At 35.0% G+C, this 23,264-nt stretch overlaps 2 protein-coding genes across 6 annotated transcripts in view; both read right to left on the minus strand.

Moving 5' to 3' along the window:
- Nucleotides 1–880, minus strand: part of map3k20a (mitogen-activated protein kinase kinase kinase 20a) — a 54,945-nt gene extending 54,065 nt beyond the window's left edge. Inside the window, exon 1 of one of the 3 annotated variants that reach the window (XM_089132987.1) lies at nucleotides 270–880. The gene's annotated coding sequence lies outside the window, so the exon portion shown is untranslated. Of the gene's footprint in view, nucleotides 1–265 lie in introns of all 3 variants that reach the window. The other 2 variants (XM_089132986.1, XM_089132988.1) reach the window with 2 other exon arrangements.
- Nucleotides 881–3,121: 2,241 nt separating this feature from the next.
- rapgef4a (Rap guanine nucleotide exchange factor 4a) overlaps nucleotides 3,122–23,264 on the minus strand; it is a 94,798-nt gene continuing 74,655 nt past the window's right edge. For 2 of the 3 annotated variants that reach the window (XM_039647262.2, XM_039647260.2), the window contains 17 exons: nucleotides 22,481–22,578; nucleotides 22,295–22,380; nucleotides 19,107–19,185; nucleotides 18,837–18,987; nucleotides 16,161–16,249; nucleotides 15,341–15,371; nucleotides 15,177–15,255; nucleotides 10,974–11,120; nucleotides 10,130–10,227; nucleotides 9,907–10,032; nucleotides 7,662–7,840; nucleotides 5,684–5,774; nucleotides 5,517–5,567; nucleotides 5,341–5,428; nucleotides 3,953–4,017; nucleotides 3,808–3,862; nucleotides 3,122–3,712 (listed from right to left, as the gene is read on the minus strand). In XM_039647262.2, the coding sequence (XP_039503196.2) occupies nucleotides 3,582–3,712; nucleotides 3,808–3,862; nucleotides 3,953–4,017; nucleotides 5,341–5,428; nucleotides 5,517–5,567; nucleotides 5,684–5,774; nucleotides 7,662–7,840; nucleotides 9,907–10,032; nucleotides 10,130–10,227; nucleotides 10,974–11,120; nucleotides 15,177–15,255; nucleotides 15,341–15,371; nucleotides 16,161–16,249; nucleotides 18,837–18,987; nucleotides 19,107–19,185; nucleotides 22,295–22,380; nucleotides 22,481–22,578 (1,644 nt within the window). In that variant the 3' untranslated portion in view covers nucleotides 3,122–3,581. The remainder of the gene's footprint in view (nucleotides 3,713–3,807; nucleotides 3,863–3,952; nucleotides 4,018–5,340; nucleotides 5,429–5,516; nucleotides 5,568–5,683; nucleotides 5,775–7,661; nucleotides 7,841–9,906; nucleotides 10,033–10,129; nucleotides 10,228–10,973; nucleotides 11,121–15,176; nucleotides 15,256–15,340; nucleotides 15,372–16,160; nucleotides 16,250–18,836; nucleotides 18,988–19,106; nucleotides 19,186–22,294; nucleotides 22,381–22,480; nucleotides 22,579–23,264) is intronic. The other variant, XM_089132989.1, reaches the window with a different exon arrangement.

Raw genomic sequence — 23,264 nt, forward strand, 5'->3', positions numbered from 1 at the left:
CCCGGTTCTAAACCAAAACCACACGTGCTTTGGTTAATCAGAGTTTAAGGTTAAAAAGCAGATAGAACAATTTTGCACAAATTACTCATTAATAAGTGATCATTTCATCATAAAACATTCCCTGTCTGTGATGTGGATGATCCAGGTACATGTCCAGACAGATCAAATCCCAAAATGAGATCCACACCTCACAGAGTAATTGTTATTACAGTGTAACATCATGAGAAAAACAAACAGACACAAACAAACACACACACACACGTACCCACTCTCCTGTATTCTGCGGTCAGTCTTCCCGGGAGAGATGGACAGCAGTCAAGAAGTCCTTCAGGCAACTTGTCAGTGTCAGATATTTCTTTCCAGTCAGTGTCCGATCCGGCGATTTCACGTGTTGCAACTTCTTCCTGATCAGATCTGCCAACTGTGCCAAGATCAGTGACGCACGAAAGTGGAGAGAAACAGCGACACCCAGCGGAGGAGAACCGCCACTGCACACTCCTCACACTGTCATCGTAGAGCTATTTATTTAGACTACAGATTACATAAATTACATTTCACAGACAGGGTTTAGATTAAGACAGGATTAGGCCTTATTTCAGTTAGGAAATGTATGTAAATGCCTTAGAAAAAATCATAACTGATGTGGGTCGATCGTGAGACAAAACAATGGCACTGACACATATCAGTGTAAGTTGCTTTCAGTTTGTTAGTGAAATTCCTAGAAAACATACGCTTTAGACGGATGTCATATTTGCAGTTCGTTTACTTCAGAAAAACGACTGGAGTAGCTACTTGACTCAAGGCTGCATCAATAACAACGATATCAGTGTATCAAGGTTGGGTGGACATCAAAATATGTTGTGTATTTCTTGCATTCTAAAAGTTACGACACTCCGTACTTGTTCACTTCCCTCTTATATTGTACATGCGCAGAACAACTCAGTGTGTGACCCAGTAAAGGGTAGTGAGTCAGTAAAGCTGCCATGTGAAAATACTCGCGTCAGTGTCCTCAATCAAGCAGTGCACGAATATCGTTAAACGATGTTACAAGACACGAAACATATAATAAAGTGTTTTTCTCATTATTTAAACTTATACTATGCGTGTATTCAAAAATCGTTTTATAATTATTTAACAACAAAACATGCATTTGAGAGTCTGGGACTAGACTAAGCCTTGTCTGTAAACCAGACACTCACGTGATATTTAAGAAAGAAAAAATCGAATAAAATGTTAAGATATAGGCCATAATGATTATTGGGTCCAATTCTCACTATTAACTACGACTTTGCCTCAATAAAGTAATTACTGCTTATTCATAGTTAGTAAGGTAGTTGTTAAGTTATGTAGAATATGATAATATGTGCTTTAGGCTACTAATAAACAGCCAATGATATCATAGTAATATGCATGCTACCTAGTTAGACCCTAAACTAAAGTGTTACCAATTGTTGTTTTTGAAATGATACATGTGAATATATTACTAATAAAATCACATTTTTACATTTTTAAAACATTATAGGCTAGTGACTTAGCATATTATAATTAAATGAACATTTAGAATCAATTATATATGAAAATGTGAGCACAATAAAAAACTGTATAATATAATAGTTTACTATTCTGAGCATGTGATGCAGTTTTTGTAACCTGCTTATTACCTATGACCTGAAAGTGAAACAAATTGAAAAGAATTCTGAATGAAAAAAAAGGTTTTGAGATGTCAGTAAATATGCATCTTATGGCAGTTTTTATTTACACAATACACACAAAGATTTGCAGACAAGCCACCAGTATAGGCTTTCGAAATGTGCTCACATGTTCTCAATTCACCATTTAGCTTTTTATTTTATTTTATTTTTTTACTTCATGCTTAAGTTCATATAAATATCTATATCATCACATCCAGGCTCAAACTTCCATAAATCAACATTAAAAAAAATCTAATTTAGAAATGAAATTCAAAATGCTTTGTGATGATTGATGTACACTACCGTTCAAAGGTTTGAAAGTCTCTTCTGCTCACCAATACTGCATTCATCAGACCAAAAATACAGTAAAAACAGTAATATATTTCTGCAGTTTAATATGTAATTTATTCCTGTGATCAAAGCTGAATTATCAGCATCATTACTCTAGTCTTCAGTGTCACATGATCCTTCAGAAATGATAATTTGAGGCTCAAGAAACATGTATGATTATTATTGTGCTGCTTCACATTTCTGAGAAAACCATGATTTTTTGATGAATATAAGTTCAAAATTTATTTCTTAACTGATTTGTTTTTCTTTACTGTTGTTACTGTATCTTTGATCAATTTAAAGGGCTAGTTCACTTTGAAAATAATTTTTTGGTATGTTTTATCTTACCTCAAGGGCATCCAAGATGTAGGTGTCTTTGTTTCCACAGTATTTTCAATTTTGATATTTTTAGCTCAAACCGTTCTTGTCTGTCAGTCATATAATGGAGGTCTATGGTCACCACCTCAAACAGCATGCGCAGAGAAGTCCAAATTAAACATGATTTAAAGACTCGTAAATGTAAGTACACGTTGATGGCCTTAGACACGAAACGAGCGGTTTGTGTGAGAAAACCAACAGTATTTATATCGTTTTTACCTCTTGTAACCACAGCCACGTCCAACTGATCTGAGGGCAGGTCTGCGTGAGCGCCGGAAAGTGCAAGAAGTGATCTCTTGTGATATATCGAAATCGTCTTCCATTGCAATTTTCTGTATATCTAAATATGTTTAGATATTCGCAGTGAAGGGCAACACTTCTGAAATCTCTGTGTAAACAATGAGTGAGGTACACGCGCGAGAGATCACTTCCAGCGCTTGCACAGACCGAAGCGCCCGTGCCGTCAGATCACTTGGACGTGACTGTGGTTACAAGAGGTAAAAACGATATAAATACTGTTGGTTTTCTCACACAAACCGCTCGTTTCGTGTCTTAGGCCATCAGTGTGTACTTACATTTACGAGTCTTTAAATCATGTTTAATTTGGACTTCTCTATGCATGTTCTTTGAGGTGGTGACCATAGACCTCCATTATATGACTGACAGACAAGAACGGTTTGACCTAAAAATATCAAAATTGAAAATACTGTGGAAACAAAGACACCTACATCTTGGATGCCCTTGAGGTAAGATAAAACATACCAAAAAATAATTTCAAAGTGAACTATCCTTTTAATACATCCTTCCTGCATCAAAAAACAAACAAAATATCTTACTTACCTCAAATTTTTGAATGGTAGTGTAAGATCAACATGCCCAGAATCATTCAAAGCATAAAAAAAGGTCTCAAAAAAGTTGCCACAGAACATACGCTTTGGAAGATTTTTTCCATTTTCAATCGAATCCGAACTCTAAAACACCATCTGATCTGTGGCAGAATATAACCACAAAGGTCAATAACAGAGGTCCAAACGCCCTGCAGGCGAACACTGAAACCAAGCCACGCGTCCACACCACCAGCCAGAGAACGGAAAGCCCTTGAGCCGAGACGTGTTTGACCGGATATACGCTCATATACAGCGCTAGCTTATTCACTGGCAGAGGTAAAGCAGCACTGAAGCATCAGGACCGGCGCGGCTCGATCCGGTGGGACAGCTGGGATAGCGTGCGCTGGTTGTCAATCACACTGATGTGACGTACATAGCCACGCACATCCTGATGGCTTTTACCCGTCACCTGTGGCGCTTCTTGATCTATAGATACCAAAGAGAGAGAGAGAGAGAGAAAAGCCTCAGAATCAGCTGGACTGAAACATGGTTCTGATATGAAGTTCACACTGGTGTCTTACTGAAGGGCTGACTTCGGCAGTATCTCATGATTCGGACTGTGTTAGCAATCATTCTCTGGAAAACACACACAGACACATTCAGGACGTCTCGTTTTAAACCGTCTCGGGATGGAGAGATAGGTTCCTGTGCAAGAGAGAGACTCACCATTTTCTCAAAGTTGACCAGTCTGTCGGTAAATGTCTTGTTGCCCTCGTGTGTGAAAGTCATATCTGAAAGAGCAAAAGCGCAGATGTTCGACATTTTACGGTCTGATCAAATCTGCATCTTTTACTATACAGTTCTTTGAAACATTCTGTTGTTTGTTTTGTGGATCTCATAATTCTGACTTTTATCTCATAATTCTAAATTTATCTCAGAATTCTGACTTTATCTCAGATTTCTGACTTTTTATCTCACAGTTCTGACTTTATCTCATAATTCTGACTTTTTATCTCATAATTCTGACTTTATCTCATAATTCTGACTTTTTATCACAGATTTCTGACTTTTTATCTCACAGTTCTGACTTTATCTCATAATTCTGACTTTTTATCTCATAATTCTGACTTTATCTCATAATTCTGACTTTTTATCTCAGATTTCTGACTTTTTATCTCACAGTTCTGACTTTATCTCATAATTCTGACTTTTATCTCAGATTTTTGACTTTTTATCTCGTAATTCTGACTTTTTATGTTATAAATCTGCATCTTTTACTATACAGTTCTTCAAAACATTCTGTTGTTTGTTTTGTGGATTTCATTGAAATGTTGCAGTTACTGTAGGCTCTCACTGCTTTGTACTGCATGAATTATGTGTAAATATATACAAATGTACAGCATGGAAGAAGTGCAGGAGTGCGAAGTTAATGTCTAAACACATTTATAGCCTTTTCATTGATTAAGAATAATTTTTAATAATAACAAATAACACATTTTTAAAATCAGAATCATGATTATTGTTATAATAATTATTATTGTCTTAAATTAAATTATATATGTGAGATAAATGTAAGATTTATTATATATAATGTTTGATTATATATCTGAATTTATAATTTTTTAATAATAATTTCAATAAACCTTGCAAATAGATGAGTGATTTTTTAAAATTAAATGATCTAAAAACATTTACAAACATTTACATTTACCAGTTTTACAAAGTAGATCAATTATAAAAATAAAAAAAAATTATTTAAATGTGAAAAATTTTAATCTGGACTAAATTTATATGTATTATCTAGTGGTGTGTGTGTTGGATTAATTTATTAATGGATTCATTAGAAATGTGGAAAATGCCATTAAATCATGTAAATCATAAGAAAATGTGTTGCATGCTTTAATAATTAATTTTAAACGAAAAGAAAACAACTATACTGTATTACATTTAAAATATAGAGCTCCCATACTTTCATTTCATAGTCTATTTGATTTTTCATAGCTGTGCTGACTTTACTAGTATTCAAAAGTGTTGAAAAAGCCACTAATAAAGAGCACGTACTGTAGATGTGTCGCACATTTTGTTGGTGTTTGTGACTGCAGTGCAAAGCTCACCTTTAATTAACAAAGGCATGAAAGGGATGATCGGCGGCTCTAACTTGGCCATTGTCAGCCGATATGCTCTGTGATTTCTGGAGGGATCCTGCAGTGAGAAAAACAACACTCTCTTTAAGTATCTTTAATATTTGGTTAAATGCTTAGCTTACCAGAGGCTGCCATGCTGAACTCACCATCAGGTTCTCAAACTCTCCATAAAACTTCTTGAACTTGCTGGGCAGTTTCTGTGAGAGAGAGCAAACTCTTATTCTGTGAGAGCTGAATCAGTGTTAAACATGGGAACAAGCAGCCGTTCCCGTTCGTAACGTGTCTGTTATGTGTGTGTGTAGTGAATGCTCACCTCCCATGTCTGACTGAGTCGACAGACTGCAGGGTTTCCCAGGCCCATGATAATGGCAAAGAAGGAGTTCAGATTCTTAAACTCTTTACAGCTTAAAAAGAGCAAACACAGAAAAAAACGTACACTGTTACATTCAGCAAGATATGGAAGCTTGTTTCTGGCACAGAATAATAAAAAAGGTAATTTTTATGACTTTTTCTCTAATGATTCTGACTTTTTATCTCACAATTCTGACTTTTATCTCATAATTTTGACTTTTTATCTCAAAATTCTGACTTTATCTCATAATTCTGACTTTTATCTTAGAATTCAGACTTTTATCTCACTTTTCTTAGAATTCTGACTTTATTTCACAATTCTGACTGTTATCTCATAATTCTGACTTTTTATCTCAGAATTCTGGCTTTAATTCTGACTTTTATCTTAGAATTCTGACTTTTATCTTAGAATTCTGACTTTTATCTCACTTTTCTTAGAATTCTGACTTTATTTCACAATTCTGACTGTTGTCTCATAATTCTGACTTTTTATCTCAGAATTCTGGCTTTTTATTTCACAATTTTGACTTTTTATCTCAGAATTCTGACTTTAATTCTGACTTTTATCTTAGAATTCTGACTTTTATCTCATAATTCTGACTTTTTATCTCACAATTTTGACTTTTTATCTCAGAATTCTGACTTTTATCTCATAATTCTGACTTATCTTAGAATTCTGACTTTTATCTCACTTTTCTTAGAATTCTGAATTTATTTCACAATTGTGACTGTTATCTCATAGTTCTGACTTTATCTCCTAATTTGGACTTTTTATCTCAGAATTCTGACTTTTTATCTCATAATTTTGACTTTTTATCTCAGGATTCTGACGTTTTATCTCAGAATTGTGATGTAAAGTCATAATCATGTGTTATAAAGTTAGAATTGTATGATATAAAGGAGCAATTGCATGTTATAAATTCAGAATTGTGAGATATAAATTCGCAATTCTCAGAATTGCATGTTTATATCTCGGTATTCTGACTTTATAACACAATTGAAAAAAGATGTCAGAATTGCGAGATGTAAACTCGCAATAGCAAGAAAAAAAAGTCAGAATTGTGACTTCATATCTCGAAATTATCACTTTATAACTCTCAATTCTTATAAATAAAGATGTAAAACTCTAAAAAGTCGCAATTATCTTTTACATTTCTTTTATTCTGTGGTGAAAACAAACTTCCATAATGGGTCGCTAGCAACCCTATAAACTTTTCACAGCTAAATTAATTAAAAAAAGTAATTCTTTTGTAATTTCATTTTATTCTTGTTAAATTTTTTATAATGAATAGTTTCAGAAATACTAAGAAGGATCATGTCTAACTTTAAAAAATGAATGAGCGGTAGAGTTAGTGAATGACGTCCCGGGTCAAAACAAACCCGAGGTATGCATTTTCTGGGTTAGTACACATCACACACTCTCTACTGACACAACTTAAAACTATATTAAAAAAAAGATAATATAATATTATTGAAATAAAAGTCCACTTAAGTGTACTTGAGGTACACTTTCACGGCTGTTTCTTAACACACTTAAGTAGACTTTTAAAAGGTGCCCTTTTTTAATAATCTATAATCTTGTCAAATTATACAATTTTACTTAAGTACATTTTAAATGATTAAGTTTTGATAATCTTTAAGTACACTTATTTTCAAGATTTAAATACATGACACAAGTTTCAATAGAAATTCTATGGTAGTTTATTTTAGTTCACCATAAACACGTTTCAGTACATTTGCAATACACATTTAACCATAATTATGAAAAAACAAGATGTACTGTATGTCCTATACTTAAGCGGGTCAAAACTAACGTCATTATATGTCAATTTTAACTTTTAACATTGATATTAATTGTCCGAATACATTACATTAAATAAAATAAAATGATTCATCACACACATTAAGGTCGCATGTGAGTGAAGACCTCAGAGACTCACTGTGCTGCGATCTTGATGAACTTCTTGAGCAGTTGTACGCGTTTGCTGAGCGTGGGACACAAGCAAACCTCAGTGACCACCCAGAGCTGCACCTCATTGAACCTCCGCAGGAACAGATCCAGGTTCGCCGTCGTCTTCTTGAAATGCGGACGGCCAAATGTGTGGTAGATCAGCTCGTGCTAAAACACAAATGCATACAGATTTACTAGTTTAGACCTGGTGGTTAATAAATGTAGGTCACGGTTTATTTTGCAGTGTGATTGTTACGTTACATGTAGTTACTCTAGTAATCAACACTATAAATTATGCATAATTACATGCAACTAAGCCTGAACCAAACCCTAATCAGTTAACTAATATTACTCAGTACTTAGAGTACTGTAACAAGGACACAAAAATAAAGTGTAACCTTCTTTTGAAAAGAAGACAGCCTCAAAAACACGGTTTGATATCGCTGGTGTTTCTAACATCACACACTACCTTGTAACCAATCAGATCAACGTGTGGTCATCAACCAGTGGATCTCTGAGCTGAGTGAGTGAGTGGAGGCGGGGCTCATTTGCATATTAATAGAAGCGTGTATACTAAATGAGGCAAGGGTGTAGAGTTACATTCAAGCTATTTTAAGGCATGAAGATTTGTTTTCAAGGAAAAAAACATTAAAATATGTCATTTTGGTGATCAAAGACGAGTTTTAAGGGATAAAATTATTGAATACAGGGAGACTTTAGGGAATTATAGTCTTTTTAAAAAGAATATATGCAATTAACTGAACTTCAGAGAAGGACATTTATATGTAATATCATAATTACTGTACTTCTATTGTCTTTGAAATATGAAAAAAAAGTTTACTACTAAATGTACTGACAAGCATTTATGATAACTAAAATATACCTGAATGTAATTTCCATTGAAAAGTGTAAGTTATGTATTTAAATATGTTTGCAATTACACAGTAACGCTGCAATTAGATATTAATTATTATGATTCAAAAATACAGTTACACTTTATTTTAAGGCATTATTGTTACAGTGTATTTATATATTTAAGTACTGAGTAATAATTATTAAATGCATGTACTTACTATAGGGTTAGGACTTGGTTTAGGGCTAGTTGCATGCAATTATGCATATTTACTGTTATTACTATGGTAAAAACATGTAACATATGTAACAAGGATACTGTAAATAAAAGTTTACAGATTAAAAATTGATGACAAGTGTGGTCTGAACACCGCAGCATCTGTAGTGATTAACACTTACACACATGAATGCTTATCATTTACACATATTCAGAGCGTTACGGATCTATTGTAACATGGACGGATCTCTAACTGTCACAATAGTATAAAACTTTCCTGATATTTGAATCACAATTACAATAGAATTAAAAAAAGAAGAATAATATAGATATTTTGCTACATTTTCAGAACTTGGAATGGTTTAAGTTGAGCGGATGCTTTTTACAATCATCAGTGTCCTCGCCGGATCTCATTTCATTCCAGTACATTCAGCACCCGGCTCGTATTCGGCATCTCAACGATAACCATTCTCATAACCCTCGTTTTTACCGAGTCATTAGAGATCAGTTTTTTGTCGCGCAGAAAAAAACGTGACTTTTTATCTAATGATTCTGACTTTTTATCTCACAATTCTGACTTTTATCTCATAATTCTGACTTTATCTCATAATTCTGACTTTTATCTTAAAATTCTGACTTTTATCTCACTTTTCTTAGAATTCTGACTTTTTATCTCAGAATTCTGACTTTTTATCTCATAATTCTGACTTTTTAATCTCACAATTCTGACTGTTATCTCAGAATTCTGACTTTTTATCTCATAATTCTGACTTTTTAATCTCACAATTCTGACTCTTTATCTCATATTTCTGACTCTTTATCTCATATTTCTGACTTTTTATCTCACAATTCTGACTTTTATCTCATATTTCTGACTTTTTATCTCACAATTCTGGCTTTTTATCTCACAATTCTGACTGTTATCTCATAATTCTGACTTTTATCTCAGAATTCTGGCTTTTTATCTCACAATTCTGGCTTTTTATCTCATAATTCTGACTGTTATCTCATAATTTTGACTTTTTATCTCAGGATTCTGACGTTTTATCTCAGAATTGTGATGTAAAGTCAGAATTGTAAGATAAGATAAATAATGACAGAATTCTCATTTTTTGAGTGAACCGGTTCTTTAAGTCAGAGGAATGTTAAAACAGTGTGTATGTACCTCATGTACACAGTCGAAGAGCTCCCAGTCATAAAGTGTCATGTGATGAGCCAGATCTTTAGAGCTCATGAGTTCAAACGTGGACATGGACCCTGCGGACGGGCCCTCCTGCTCCGGCAGTGGAGTCTGCACAAACAGTCAATCCATTGATCAGTCCATCAGCCAATCAATACCATCATGCATGCGTGTTTAGCAGATGTGTGTTTTAAACCGTATCACACACCAAAGTGTCGATCTGGTCCCTCGAGCAGACAAACAAACGACCATTAATACTCAGAGTTGAGAAGATGGACACGTCAGATGGCTTTAGAAGCTCTTTATCTGAAAAACACACGGTCACCAGTTAGTGTCACGGAGTAATCGACTGTCAAAGTTGGTGTTTTTCAAGAATGTGGAGGCACAGATGTCAGTTATCAGCTGCTTCTCACGTGACTAAACAGTCAGGTTATACTTAATTAAAAAAATATTTACATTCCAAAAGTTAAGAACCGTGTTTTGCACCACTCATATATTCATCTGAAAATGAACAAATCTAGTTTAACGTGTACTATTAGTTACTGTGCATGATGTAAGGCAGTCACCAAAAGTCATCTATAAAAACTGTCATCATTATTTCATTTCACATTGAGACAAGACATTACATCAGCATTTATTGAATATAAAATCCACTTAAACTTCTAATTAAACTGTTCAAATGTGTCCTATTTCATCTAATGCGGTGACACTATCAGTTTTGATCTGGCTTGAGTGTCCGAATGTGTGTGTTCACAAAGGTCACAGTGTATCAGACAGAACTGGCAGTTAGAAAGAAACATCTGTCTCACACACACACACAGCAGCACTGGGATGCAGAATCTGAAATGCTACAGCAAGATGAGTGCAGCGATATTGTCAGCCAGAGGTCAAAGAGATAAGAGTCAGTGCAACCGCACACTCTGCAAACATGGTATTAATAAACCTGCCATTAATCAAACACAAATGAAAATAGAGGAAATGGCTGTCAATATAGCGATAAACATGGAACAAATGATGAGTGAGTGAGTGTGTGTGTGTGTGTGTGTGTTCACCTCCGGCCGAGTTGAGGTGGATGAGAAGAAGATCATCTCCTGACCCCAGTTTGTCGGTAACCGCGGAGACGACCTCTCTGACAGACGCAGCGACAGGCACTCTGATAGTGGAGTAGGTGTGATCACTGCAGTAAACCTTGAAGAGGACTACACCAACAACACTTCTTAAAGAAATTACTGTCCTTTAATGTACATTGTATAACATTATGGGGCTTTTATTTTGTGTGATCTGCTGGTATGGTAATGCCTCTGAGGCCCAGAAGAGATCATTGGGGAAGGTGGTAGTAACAGCAAGTAAATTACTAGGAAAAAAGTTAGAGAGTATATAGAAGAAAGAGTGTTAACCCTCTGGGGTTGTTCGTTTCAGACTCACACTCGGGGTGTTCGGTTCCAAATGGACCCAAAGGGCGGGATTCATATTTAAAAAAAAAAAAAAAATCATGATTTTATTTTTTACTCGTTTTTTATAATATTTTTTCTTTTCTTTTTTGGTGTTTTGAGAAAATTTCAAAAATGTAAAAAAATTATAATTAGTATTAATGCAATAATTAAGACAAAATTTCCCCCCATTGAACATAATAAAAAAAATATTGAATTTTTTTTTTTTTTTTTTAAAGCTGTATTTCATTTTAGAGTCTAGCCTAGGCCTCATAAAAGCGATTTTTGAAATTAGATGGATGCCATCTGGTGGACAAACTGAGCATTTTAAAAATGCAAAACACATGTATAATCTGAATTTTTGGTGTGTTTGTGTATAAAAGTGTGTGTGTGTGTGTGTGTGTGTGTCTGTTTTGCACTCTTGATGTTTTATAGATTCACCCCTTCACTGTTGTGTGCTTTTTTTTTTTTCAAGATCGTGGCTGATTTGTAGATTGTACGCACAAAAAAGCTCAGTATTTTCACGTTTTTGCCAATTTGCCATTCATTTTCCATGTGGGTCCATTTGGACCCGAACACCCCAAGTGTGACTATTTTTTTTACAACCACTTAGACTATTCACATCCTGTCCCCAATTTTTTGGGGTGTTCATATACCAAATACCAACAAAGTCACCAAATTTTGGACCATTCCGAGGAAGCTGTGATTTAAAAAAAAAAAGTATTTAAATTCTTCGGGTCCATTTGGGCCAAACAACCCCAGAGGGTTAAACAAGACTAACATCATTGTGAATGATAAGAGGCACCCTCTATCCTATACTTTTGAGCTACTACCATCAGGTCGACGATATTGTGTCCCTAGATGTTTAAACAAATAGGTTTAAATTTTCTTTTATTCCCCAAGCAATCAAGTTTTTAAAATTATCCTCCCTCTAGTGGTAGTAAATGAATATACGCCAGACTGGATATCTTAATTAGGTTTACTATTAGATTATTTTTTTATGAATTCAAATATATGTACATAATATGTCAAATGTGAATTTGCCAAATGTAGGGTGATTGTACGCTGCTTTCCCTACTACGGGGATAAATAAATAAATACATTACAAACACTGGTGAATCACATTATTAAAATAATAAAATAGCTTTTAATTAAAGATGTGTTTGGTGCACATTTGTTCAATACTGTGGACTTTTGCTTAATTTGTGCAGAAGTGAAATAACATCAGCTGATAAATTTCCTAAACGAACATCTTTTTGAAACTTTGTGTGACTCTTCCTGTCTATTTTTAGTTGTTTCACTTGACTCTTCTGTTCTATGACTGATCTCTTCTGTCTATCTTTTCTGATCTCCCTCTAAATTAATGAATGATTGAATAAATAAATAGATTTTAGGTAGGCTAAACCCCTACGATCTATATATGAAGAGTTCAGATGCAAAAGCCTCTAAGTGCCATTTAAAATTTTCTTCAAGAATGATAATTTTTATCAAGCTTATATATTTAAGTTCAGTAATTTCACTTAAATGGCAATGAAGATTACCTGTTAATTGTCATTTAAGTGAAATTACTGAACTTAAATATACAAGCTTGATAAAAATGGTCATTTTAGAAGAAAATGTTCAATGGCATTTAGAGGCTTTTGCATCAGAACTCTTCATATACTTATCATCTGTGAAATTGACCAAAGGATTTCACTTGTGTCATACTCTTAATGATACTTAAGTCTCTTAATATTATATAGTATATCTTACATACTCTTGAGACCTTTTAACACCAAGGATGATAACTAATATTCTGACTATAAAAGAATAGCAGAGTTCATACCATACGATAACATCAAAGAGGATTTTTTTTCCCAGCTGATGGATGATAAAAACATTGACAGCCAATCAGAATCCATCCTGCTTTAATGAGCTCGACCATTTACAGCGACAGACTATGGAAGCTTGTTTCCGCCACTGAATAAAAAAAAAATAATAATAATTGCAACTTTTTATCTCGCAATTGTGTTATGAAGTCAGAATTGTGATAAATAAAGTCGCAATTGCGAAATATAAAGTCGCAATTCTGAGAAATAGTCGCAATTGCGAGATATAAAGTCGCAATTCTGAGAAATAAAGTCGCAATTCTGAGAAATAGTCGCAACTCGGAGAAATAAAGTTGCAATTTTGAGAAATAGTCACAATTGCGAGATATAAAGTCACAATTCTGAGAAATAAAGTCGCAATTCTGAGAAATAGTCGCAACTCAGAGAAATAAAGTTGCAATTTTGAGAAATAGTCGCAACTGCGAGATATAAAGTCGCAATTCTGAGAAATAAAGTTGCAATTCTGAGAAATAAAGTCACAATTCTGAAAAATAAAGTCGCAATTTCGAGATATAAAGTTGCAATTCTGAGAAACAAAGTTGCAATTTTGAGAAATAGTCACAATTACGAGATATAAAGTTGCAATTCTGAGAAATAGTCGCAATTGCGAGATATAAAATTGCAATTCTGAGGAATAAAGTCACAATTGTGAGAAATATTCGCAATTCTGAGAAATAAAGTCGCAATTACGAGATATAAAGTCGCAATTCTGAGAAATAGTCGCAATTGCGAAATATAAAGTTGCATTCTGAGAAATAAAGTCGCAATTCTAAGAAATAAAGTCGCAATTCTGAAAAATAGTCGCTATTGTGAGAAATAAAGTCACAATTCTGAGAAAAAAAGTTGCAATTCTGAGAAATAGTCACAATTGCGAAATATAAAGTTGCAATTCTGAGAAATAAAGTCGCAATTCTGAAAAATAGTTGCTATTGTGAGAAATAAAGTCACAATTGTGAGATATAAAGTCGCAATTCTGAGAAATAAAGTTGCAATTGTAAGAAAAAAAGAGAATTGCGACTTTTTATCTCACAATTCTGACTTTTTTTTCTCACAATTGCGAGTTTACATCTCGCAATTCTGACTTTATGACACAATTGCGAGTTTATATCTCGAAAATCTGACATCTTTCCTCAGAATTGTGAGATATGAACTCGCAATTGCGAGTTATCAGGCCAATTCTAAGGGGGGGAACAGACTAACTTTTTTTCCCCCTCTGAATAGTTTATAGTATATCTCACAATTCTGACTTTACAACACACAATTTTGACTTTACACTCTAAAAAATGCTGGGTTGTTTTAACCCAACTTTGGGTCAAATATGGACTAACCCAGCCGTTGGGTTAAATTTTTACATTACATTTTTAACCCAACATTTCGGGTTTGTCCATATTTGACCCAAAATTGGGTTAAAACAACCCAGCATTTTTTAGAGTGTATATCATGCATTTCTGACTTTATATCTCGCAATTGTGACTTTATATCAATCAATTTTGACTTTATATCTCGCAATTCTGACTTTATATCTCGCAATTCTGACTTTATATCTCGCAATTCTGACTTTATATCTCGCAATTCTGACTTTATATCTCGCAATTTTGACTTTATATCTTGCAATTCTGACTTTATAACACAATTGCGACTTTATACCACACAATTCTGACTTTATATCACACAATTTTGACTTTAAAACACGCAATTGCGACTTTATATCACACAATTCTGACTATATATCTCGCAATTCTGAGAAATAAGGTCAGAATTGTGAGATAAAAAAGTCGCAATTAACTCTTTTTTTTTCATTCTGTGGCGGAAACAAGCTTAACAGACGATAAAACTGCAGCGCTCGCTAATAAACCAAACGATTGTGCATTGCTGTGAACATTAATATATCGCTACAGTCATCGCTCTTGGTGTGAACAGATCCAACATTTGAACCGGAGAGCAGATCCGGACTCACTCTCATCTGTGCTTTTGATCGGCTGTCTCTTCTGCAGTCTGTCGTTCCCGGGGCTGAACTGACGCAGGAGGACTTTGTGCTGCAATGAGAAAGGACTGTCAGTGTCACATGACCCTTCATCAGCACTGAAGGAAACACTGTGTTTATTTTAATTTTCCCCTCACCTTTTTTTGAGAGGGCCGACCATCTTCGGAGCTGCGAATAAATGTTACGAGAGTTATAAATATGAGCAAATAAAAGGTTTCTGCAAACTAAATCTGTTATGTTGTCCTTATGAAGCTCATTTTACTTTATAAACTGTAGTTCATTCTTTTTATTTCATGAATTTAAATGCATTTATAACATAGCATTTATGACATCTTTAACGTAAGAATAACTTTTATATTGTTAGTAATACATTAAGATGAACATTTACAAGACTGAAGCAGCAAATATGATCATCAGGCTTTTGAGGAAGGTTTATTTGTTCATCGCGACGCTCACTCATTGTTTAGCAGAGCTTTGATTATAAAAACTAAGCTTTTTAATATTATCTTACTAAGACATTGTATTGGCAGATAAAGTGAGGACTAATATTTATATGCATTTTATATACGTTATACTGCTATAAATTAATCAGTGATTTATTACAAGCACCAATATTTTATCTTAATTTTGGTCATATAAATATCAGCAACTGCACCAAATTGGATATTTTTGCTCGGATTGTGTCTCGCAATAAAATTGAGGCTTTTTTTCCTCTTCAAGAATGAGCTCCATATTCTCAATATATCAAACTATATGAGCCATAAAAGCCTGATGTATCAAATATGACACTCAACAAAAATACTTCTGCAAACTTTTTTATTGAATTTGTTTCAAAAGTTGTTGTTTTTTCCCCCCCTAAAGGTTCAATAAACTCTTCCATTAAAAAAAAATTACAATTTTCTGACAGTTATTTTATATGTCAGGTTTTACAGGGTTAAAAAATTCCTCTGCTCTTACGTTTGCTTTATGATCTTCTCTAGTTCAGGCAGTTGATCTTTGAGAGCTGGAATGAGTCTGGAATCTTCACACACGGTCTCATAAAACTCCTGTAACGGACAATGGCAATGAAACACACTGAGGGCCCTATCATACACCGGTGCAATGCAGCGGCAGGTGCGACGCAAGTGTGTTTTGCTAGTTTCAGCCCAACGCAGTTATCATTTTTATGTCCTGTGCCACATTGTTTAAATAGCAAATGCATTTGCGCCCATGGGCTGCTGGTCTGAGAGCGAGGCGTGACATTGACTAACTGAAACCTGCTCTAAAGTCAATTAAAGTATTTTTTTTGTTATTTAAATATGGGGTTAGAATTGTTGCATTATTCCAAATAAATAGATTGAGATTCCCAAATCAAATTTGCAAATCTCATTTTATTTATTTGTGAGTCATATCATTTTTTGAGAAACTCTTTACATTTATTTGGGAATCTCAATCTATTTATTTGGAATAATGCAACAATTCTAACTCCAATTTCATGTCACAATTCTAAGTGCAATGTGTACAAATTTTGAGTATCTACTAACAGATATGCAATATGACATCCATGACTATGTTTTCAGTGGTTTATAAAGAACTTAATAAAATGTGCTGGTTACGTTTGTGAGACAATCAATTACTATTATAATAATTATAAAAAAAAACCTGACTATGGCTTTGTAAACCTTATCAATGATGTGGTTTATAATGGACTGTGGTTCAGGAACAGTGACAATGTTACACACTTCTGGCTTACACTGGCTATTCTCTGCTGTCTCAGACGATATGTTTGTCCTGTTTTAGCCACCGTAGCTTCTTCGAAAGGGGGGGAGGGTGAGCAGTGGGGTGAGGCCTTAGTGCAACTTGCAACCAGACCACTAGATGTCGCTAAAAAATACACACTGCACCTTTAAACAGCGCGTTAGTAATATGAGCCAATAGGCGGGTCCACAACGCACACACCTGTAGATGTTCTGGTAGCACTTTAAAGGATTAGTTCACTTTTCAAAAAACTTTTGCTTATAATTTACTCATCCCCATGTCATCCAAGATGTCCATGTCTTTCTTTCTTCAGTTGAAAAGAAAAGGTTTTTAATGAAAACGTTCCAGGATTTTCTCCATATAATGGACTTCAATGGGAACCAAACGGTTCAAGGTCGAAAAGACCGTTTCAGTGCAAACTACAAACTGTTCAAAGGTCTTTAAACGACTCCAGACGATAAATAAGGGTCTTATCATGCTAAACGATCGCTAATTTTTTTTTTTAATAACAAAGTTTTAGTTTTATAAGATCAAACGCTCGCCTCGCTCTGTTCTGTGGTGCGCGTTCGTGACTCTCCTGTTTGAACTCGTTCATCAAAATGAAAAAATCTTTTTCCGAATTTCTTTCGCCGAATGAACCAAATGACTCGGAAAAAGATTTGTTCATTTTGATGAACGAGTTCGAACAGGAGTGCGTCACAGAACAGAGCAAGGCGAGTGTTTGAGCTTATAAAACTTAAACTTTGTTATTTATTTATAAAATGAGCGATCGTTTCGCTTGATAAGACCCTTATTCATCGTCTGGAATCGTTTAAAGCCCTTTACACAAGTTTGCAGTTTGTACTGAAAGTTTCTTTTGGACCTTGAACCGTTTGGTTCCCATAGAAGTCCATTATATGGAGAAAAATCCTGAATGTTTTCATCAAAAATCTTAATTTCTTTTCGACTGAAGACGTGGACATCTTGGATGACATCTGGGTGAGTAAATCATCAGCAAAAGTTTTTTCAAAAGTGAACTACTCCTTTAACCTCACGCACGAGCAGATCGGTTTCCTCTCTGGAGAAGCGTTTGGTGTTTCCGCATGCAAATTCCATCATGTAAATACAATAGCGAATCCGCTATGGCGTGAGCGCGACTGGCTATTAAAGGGAATGTGACATGAGACTCTGATTGGTTTATTGGATGTTACGCCCAAAACACACCCATCACTCACAGAGAATAGGGACAACACTTTTAGGCCGTGCGTCGACCATTTTCCCCGTCGTTAAACTAGCAAAAGTGGATTCTAAGTGCACTTGCGCCGTGCGCTCGCTTATATCGTTAAAATAGGGCCCTTTATCACAGCAGGACCAGAAAGTCTCCGGTCTAAACTCACGTGAACCGGCTGACAGTGTTGTAGTGCTCGAGACTCGGACTCGTCTCGGACTCGGTCTCGAGACCATATTTTAATGGTCTTGGTCTTGTCATGGACTCGTGTCCATTTGGACTCGTAATTGACTCGTACTCGAACATTTTTTTTTTAGGACTCGGACTTATTCCCGAGTCCACTCCAGTTCAATTCAAAATATTTTTCATGATTATTAATGTATGTTAATAAAATATTTCTTTAAATTGATTGACACGCCCAGTGATTGGTGATTTTCTAGTGCGCAACTGCGCATGAAAAATTGCAATAAAATTACTTTTAACACCACCTACTATGTGGCCTTTTTACCCTAAACTGATCACATTTATTAAACTCTAAGTAAATTCAGTAAAATAAAAAAAGGATTTCTCTAAGTAAATAAAAGTAAATTAGGTAATCAACCCTCACTGGTCTCGACTCGGACTCGAGTGAGGTGGTCTCGACTACAACACTGCCGGCTGAAGAGAGAGAGTGGAGTGGAGCTGCTGACCTGGAGGAAGTTGTAGGAGCTGTCCTCCTCCTGTAGATGGTCTGTGTTGATGGCGGCCCACTGTAACACCAGACGAATCACCCTGCGCTTGTTATTGAGTGTGTAATCCATGCGCTCCTGTTCACTGCCCTGGGACGCCTCAGCGTGATAGGTGCACGAGCGCTAAGGACTTCACAGCCAAAAACCAGAGAGACTCACACACATGAACAATCAAAATAAAACTATATTCATAAAGTGACTCAATTCAGCCAGTGCAGCTGTGAAGGATATTGGGCCATGAGCAGCGGACACAGCTGACCGTTCGGGACAAAAACACAGTGCATAAGTAAGAAGTCATCCAGAGCAGGGTCTACAGAGATGGAGAAAGAAAGAAGTTAGTTAGGTGCGCTCAAGAGTAACATGAAGCAGCAATGTTAAAGGGATAGTTCACAAAAAACTTGTGCTGATAATTTACTCACCCCCATGTCATCCAAGATGTCCATGTCTTTCTTTCTTCAGTCGAAAAGAAATTAAGGTTTTTGATGAACACATTCCAGGATTTTCTCCATATAATGGACTTCAATGGGAACCAAACGGTTCAAGGTCCAAATGAGAGTTTCAGTGCAAACTGTTCAAAGGGCTTTAAATGACACCAGACGATGAATAAGGGTCTTATCAAGCGAAACGATCACTCATCGTTCGTGACTATCCTGTTCGAACATCAAAATGAACAAATCTTTTTTCGTGTCATTTGGTAAATTCAACGAACGAACTGAACGAGTTGACTCTGGAAAAGATTTGTTCATTTTAATGAATGAGTTCGAACAGGAGAGTCATGAATGCGCATCACAGAACAGAGCAAGGCGACCATTTGAGCTTATAAAACTTAAACTTTGTTATTTATTTATTAAATGAGCGATCATTTCGCTTGATAAGACCCTTATTCATCGTCTGGTGTCGTTTAAAGCCATTTGAACAGTTTGCACTGAAAGTGTCTTTTGGACCTTGAACTGTTTGGTTCCCATTGAAGTCCATTATATGGAGAAAAATCCTGGAATGTTTTCATCAAAAACCTTAATTTCTTTTCGACTGAAGAAAGAAAGACATGGACATCTTGAATGACATGGGGGTGAGTAAATTATCAGCAAAAGTGTTTTTTTTTTTTTTTAAGTGAACTACTCCTTTAACAGATAATTCTGGTGAATGATTGGTTTCTTCACAGTACATGTACAGTCAATGTATGTTTACAGGCTTCGTACTCATGGTGTTTCCAGTCATTTGTGATTTTTAATAATCATTTTGATTATGGTGACCAACAGTCCTGTTTTCACGTCCTGTCCTGGCTGTTCTTTATAAAGTGATGAAAATGTCCTGATTAACAAAAAACTTCTGGGAAAGATCAGCTCTACAGCAAAATATAGATGGGCAAACAAGGAGGAAGAAAAACAGGATAAAGAGGAAGAAAACTAAAGATATAAATATATTTTGTTAGTTCGTTTTTTTGTAAGTTTTTGTTCAATTTGGAGGTATTTCTTTTAGTTATTTATTTATTTTTCTAATACAGAAGAGACGTTATTTCTATTATTATTTTTAAAACCTGTCATAATAGGTTGAACAAAATGTTGAGTAACCTCTGAGAAGCCTATCTGAATTTGTGTCTTTTAATGTAATAAATTTATATCCATACAGAGGAGGCATAGCCTACTTTCAATGTACTGAAATTAATAAGGCATCTTTGAGTTAACTTCGAGTTTCATTCGAGCGTCTGTTTGCCGAGCCGAGTGTCCTGGTTTTTGGTAATCGAAATATGGTCACCCTAATTTTGATCAATGATTCAGTAAAGACTCCATTGAAAGTAAATGATTCAAAAGAAAATGAACATCACTATGGTTCTCAAGTGAGTTTTATAAAAGTCGCACACAATATCTACACCTTCATAATGTCCATAAGTTTGGGGTCAGTGAGATTTGATTTGAGTAATGATTTGAAATAGTATTACAATTTAAAATAACAGTTTTATATGCACTCAAAAAAGTGAACTAGGAAGGTTGTGCACTTTACATAATATATTTATATTTAGCTTACTTATAATAATTGTGTTTTTTGACTTGAAATGTAATTATGTCTCACCTTAACAGTACAAAATCCTTACGTGTTGTTGTCTGAACACAAACCATTTATGTTAAGTAAAAAAATGTGTACATCCAGAGGGTGGCAGTATAGTGCGAGCCGACTGCCATTTTGCCGAACTTAATTTGATTGTGTTCAATCTGCAGCTTAAATATATGTACAATTTAAGTTTACTTAATCCGTTTGTGTTGGATTACATGATTGATTTGTGTTGCATTAGCTGAAACTGGGCGGTGCTTGTTAGTTCCCAGCATGCTTCGCATATGGTTGAATTAAGAGAGAATAAATGTTAAAATTAAGTGTGATTCTGTCATTTTTTGAGAAATTTAGAAAAGGCGAAGACTTGATAGTGTGTAATTGTGTTTAATGTAAAATTACACTGGAATAATTGGAACCATTTAAATTACATTGGGTTACCATTGTGGGTTATCAGTTGTCGACTGATTCAACTCTTTCTATTGTTTTGGTTAAAGCAGCATGTGAAACTTAGCATCTAAGATGCTAATATGTACTACTGCTAGCAAATAGCTAGCTGTAGTCTATCAATTTAATTATGTGTCACTAAAATAAATGAAATAATAATGGATTAATGAATATAAAAAATACCTGAATCATGTCAGGAAGCCTTTAAAAATTCACGTTGAGACTAAATAAATTGGGTCAGTTAAAATTACTTAATTTCATCAGGTTGAAGTTACATGAACAAATTATGTTTGTTTAACGTAATCCACTTATGTAGAACCTGTTGACAAAATAAAATTAATTAAAGCCAATATATAATTTTTTTGAGTGTGTGAATATACACTGCCGTTCAATAGTTTTGGATCTGTACGATTTTTTATGTTTTTTAAACAAGTCTCTTCTCCTCATCAAGGCTGCATTTATATGAATATTTCATATTGCAAAATGTTAAATAATTTAATTCTCTGTGAATATATTGTAAAATGTAATTTATTCCTGTGATCAAAGCTGAATGTTCAGCATCATCACTCCAGTCTTCAGTGTCACATGATCCTTCAGAAATCACTCTAATATGATGATTCGTTGTGCTGTGCAGTCATTGTTTATTTCGTCTTTGGTTTAACTTTGATGAAATAAAACCGCACGTGGGTTTGTCAAACATGCCTACAGTGGATTATTCATTACAGTTTCCCTGTTTGTCTGCATATATTTCCAGTAGGACCTCATTGCAGTACACAAGATCCAGGGGGCGGAGTCAGATCCAGGTCTGAGGGGTGGAGCTGGGTAGGTGGGAGGAGTTGGATCTGGATCCGACTCCTCCCCATGGATTTCATGTACTGCAGTGAGGAGGACCATCTCCATATTTCTCTGAATGCATTGTAAAGTACCTGGCTCTGTGAATTGGGAGTCAAGTTTCACCGTCTCCAGAAGATGTTCCAGAATCTTCTCTGGAGTTCCTGACATCACAGTGTACCTGAAGAACAGGTCAAAGGCCACGGTTTGACATGTAGTTTGAGGTTGTTGATTACAGTTTTTAGTATATATTTAAGATTAACAGAAGAAGATAAATGTACTTGAGAGGAGAAGAAGTGGAGCTCCTGTTGTTACTCCTCTCCAAAACTAACACATCCTCCTCATGTTCCTTCAGACGGACAGTGTTTGCCTCCACATCCTGAACACACACAGATGAAATACAGTGTGTGGATGAGATTGATCACAAATAATCAACCTATATATTTTTTTGCACTAACAAAAATGACTGGTTAGGTACACAAAGATGAGCTCAGCTAATGGTGGATTAGTGCTTTTGTGACAGTGATAAACTACACTAAACTCAGGTTACACAGCACTGAACTGAGCCCAGATCAGACAGATGAATTAAGAATGGAGTCAAGAGCAGGTGCTTGTCTTTAAGATCTCCACAATGTCACTTGTGTTGTAATGCAGCATCCGTACCAATAGAGGGAGACTCTCACTCAGTTTACAGCTGGGGCTTCAAACGGTCTTTGTCAGTTGAACTAATGTTATTTAAATTACTAGTATTTATTTTAGAATTTAATTTTAGATTTTGTTAGATTTTGTTTTTCTTTAGAATTTTAATTTTATTTTGTCAACATATTTTTCCTATGTGACAACGGTTGAAATATTCAGTAAATTGTATTCAAATCCATAGAGAAATTGATTAGAGCAACATGCTTGGTAACACTTTATTTTAGTGTCCCTGTTACATATGATACATGTACTTACTATAGTAATAACAGCAAATTATGCATAATTACATGAAACTAACACACCACAACCAAATCCTACCCTAACCCTATAGTAGGTACATGTAGTTGCTTAATATTACAGTACTTA

This window comes from Pimephales promelas, chromosome 7 (assembly GCF_988280905.1).
Source record: "Pimephales promelas chromosome 7, fPimPro1.hap1.1, whole genome shotgun sequence".
Lineage (NCBI taxonomy): Eukaryota > Metazoa > Chordata > Actinopteri > Cypriniformes > Leuciscidae > Pimephales > Pimephales promelas.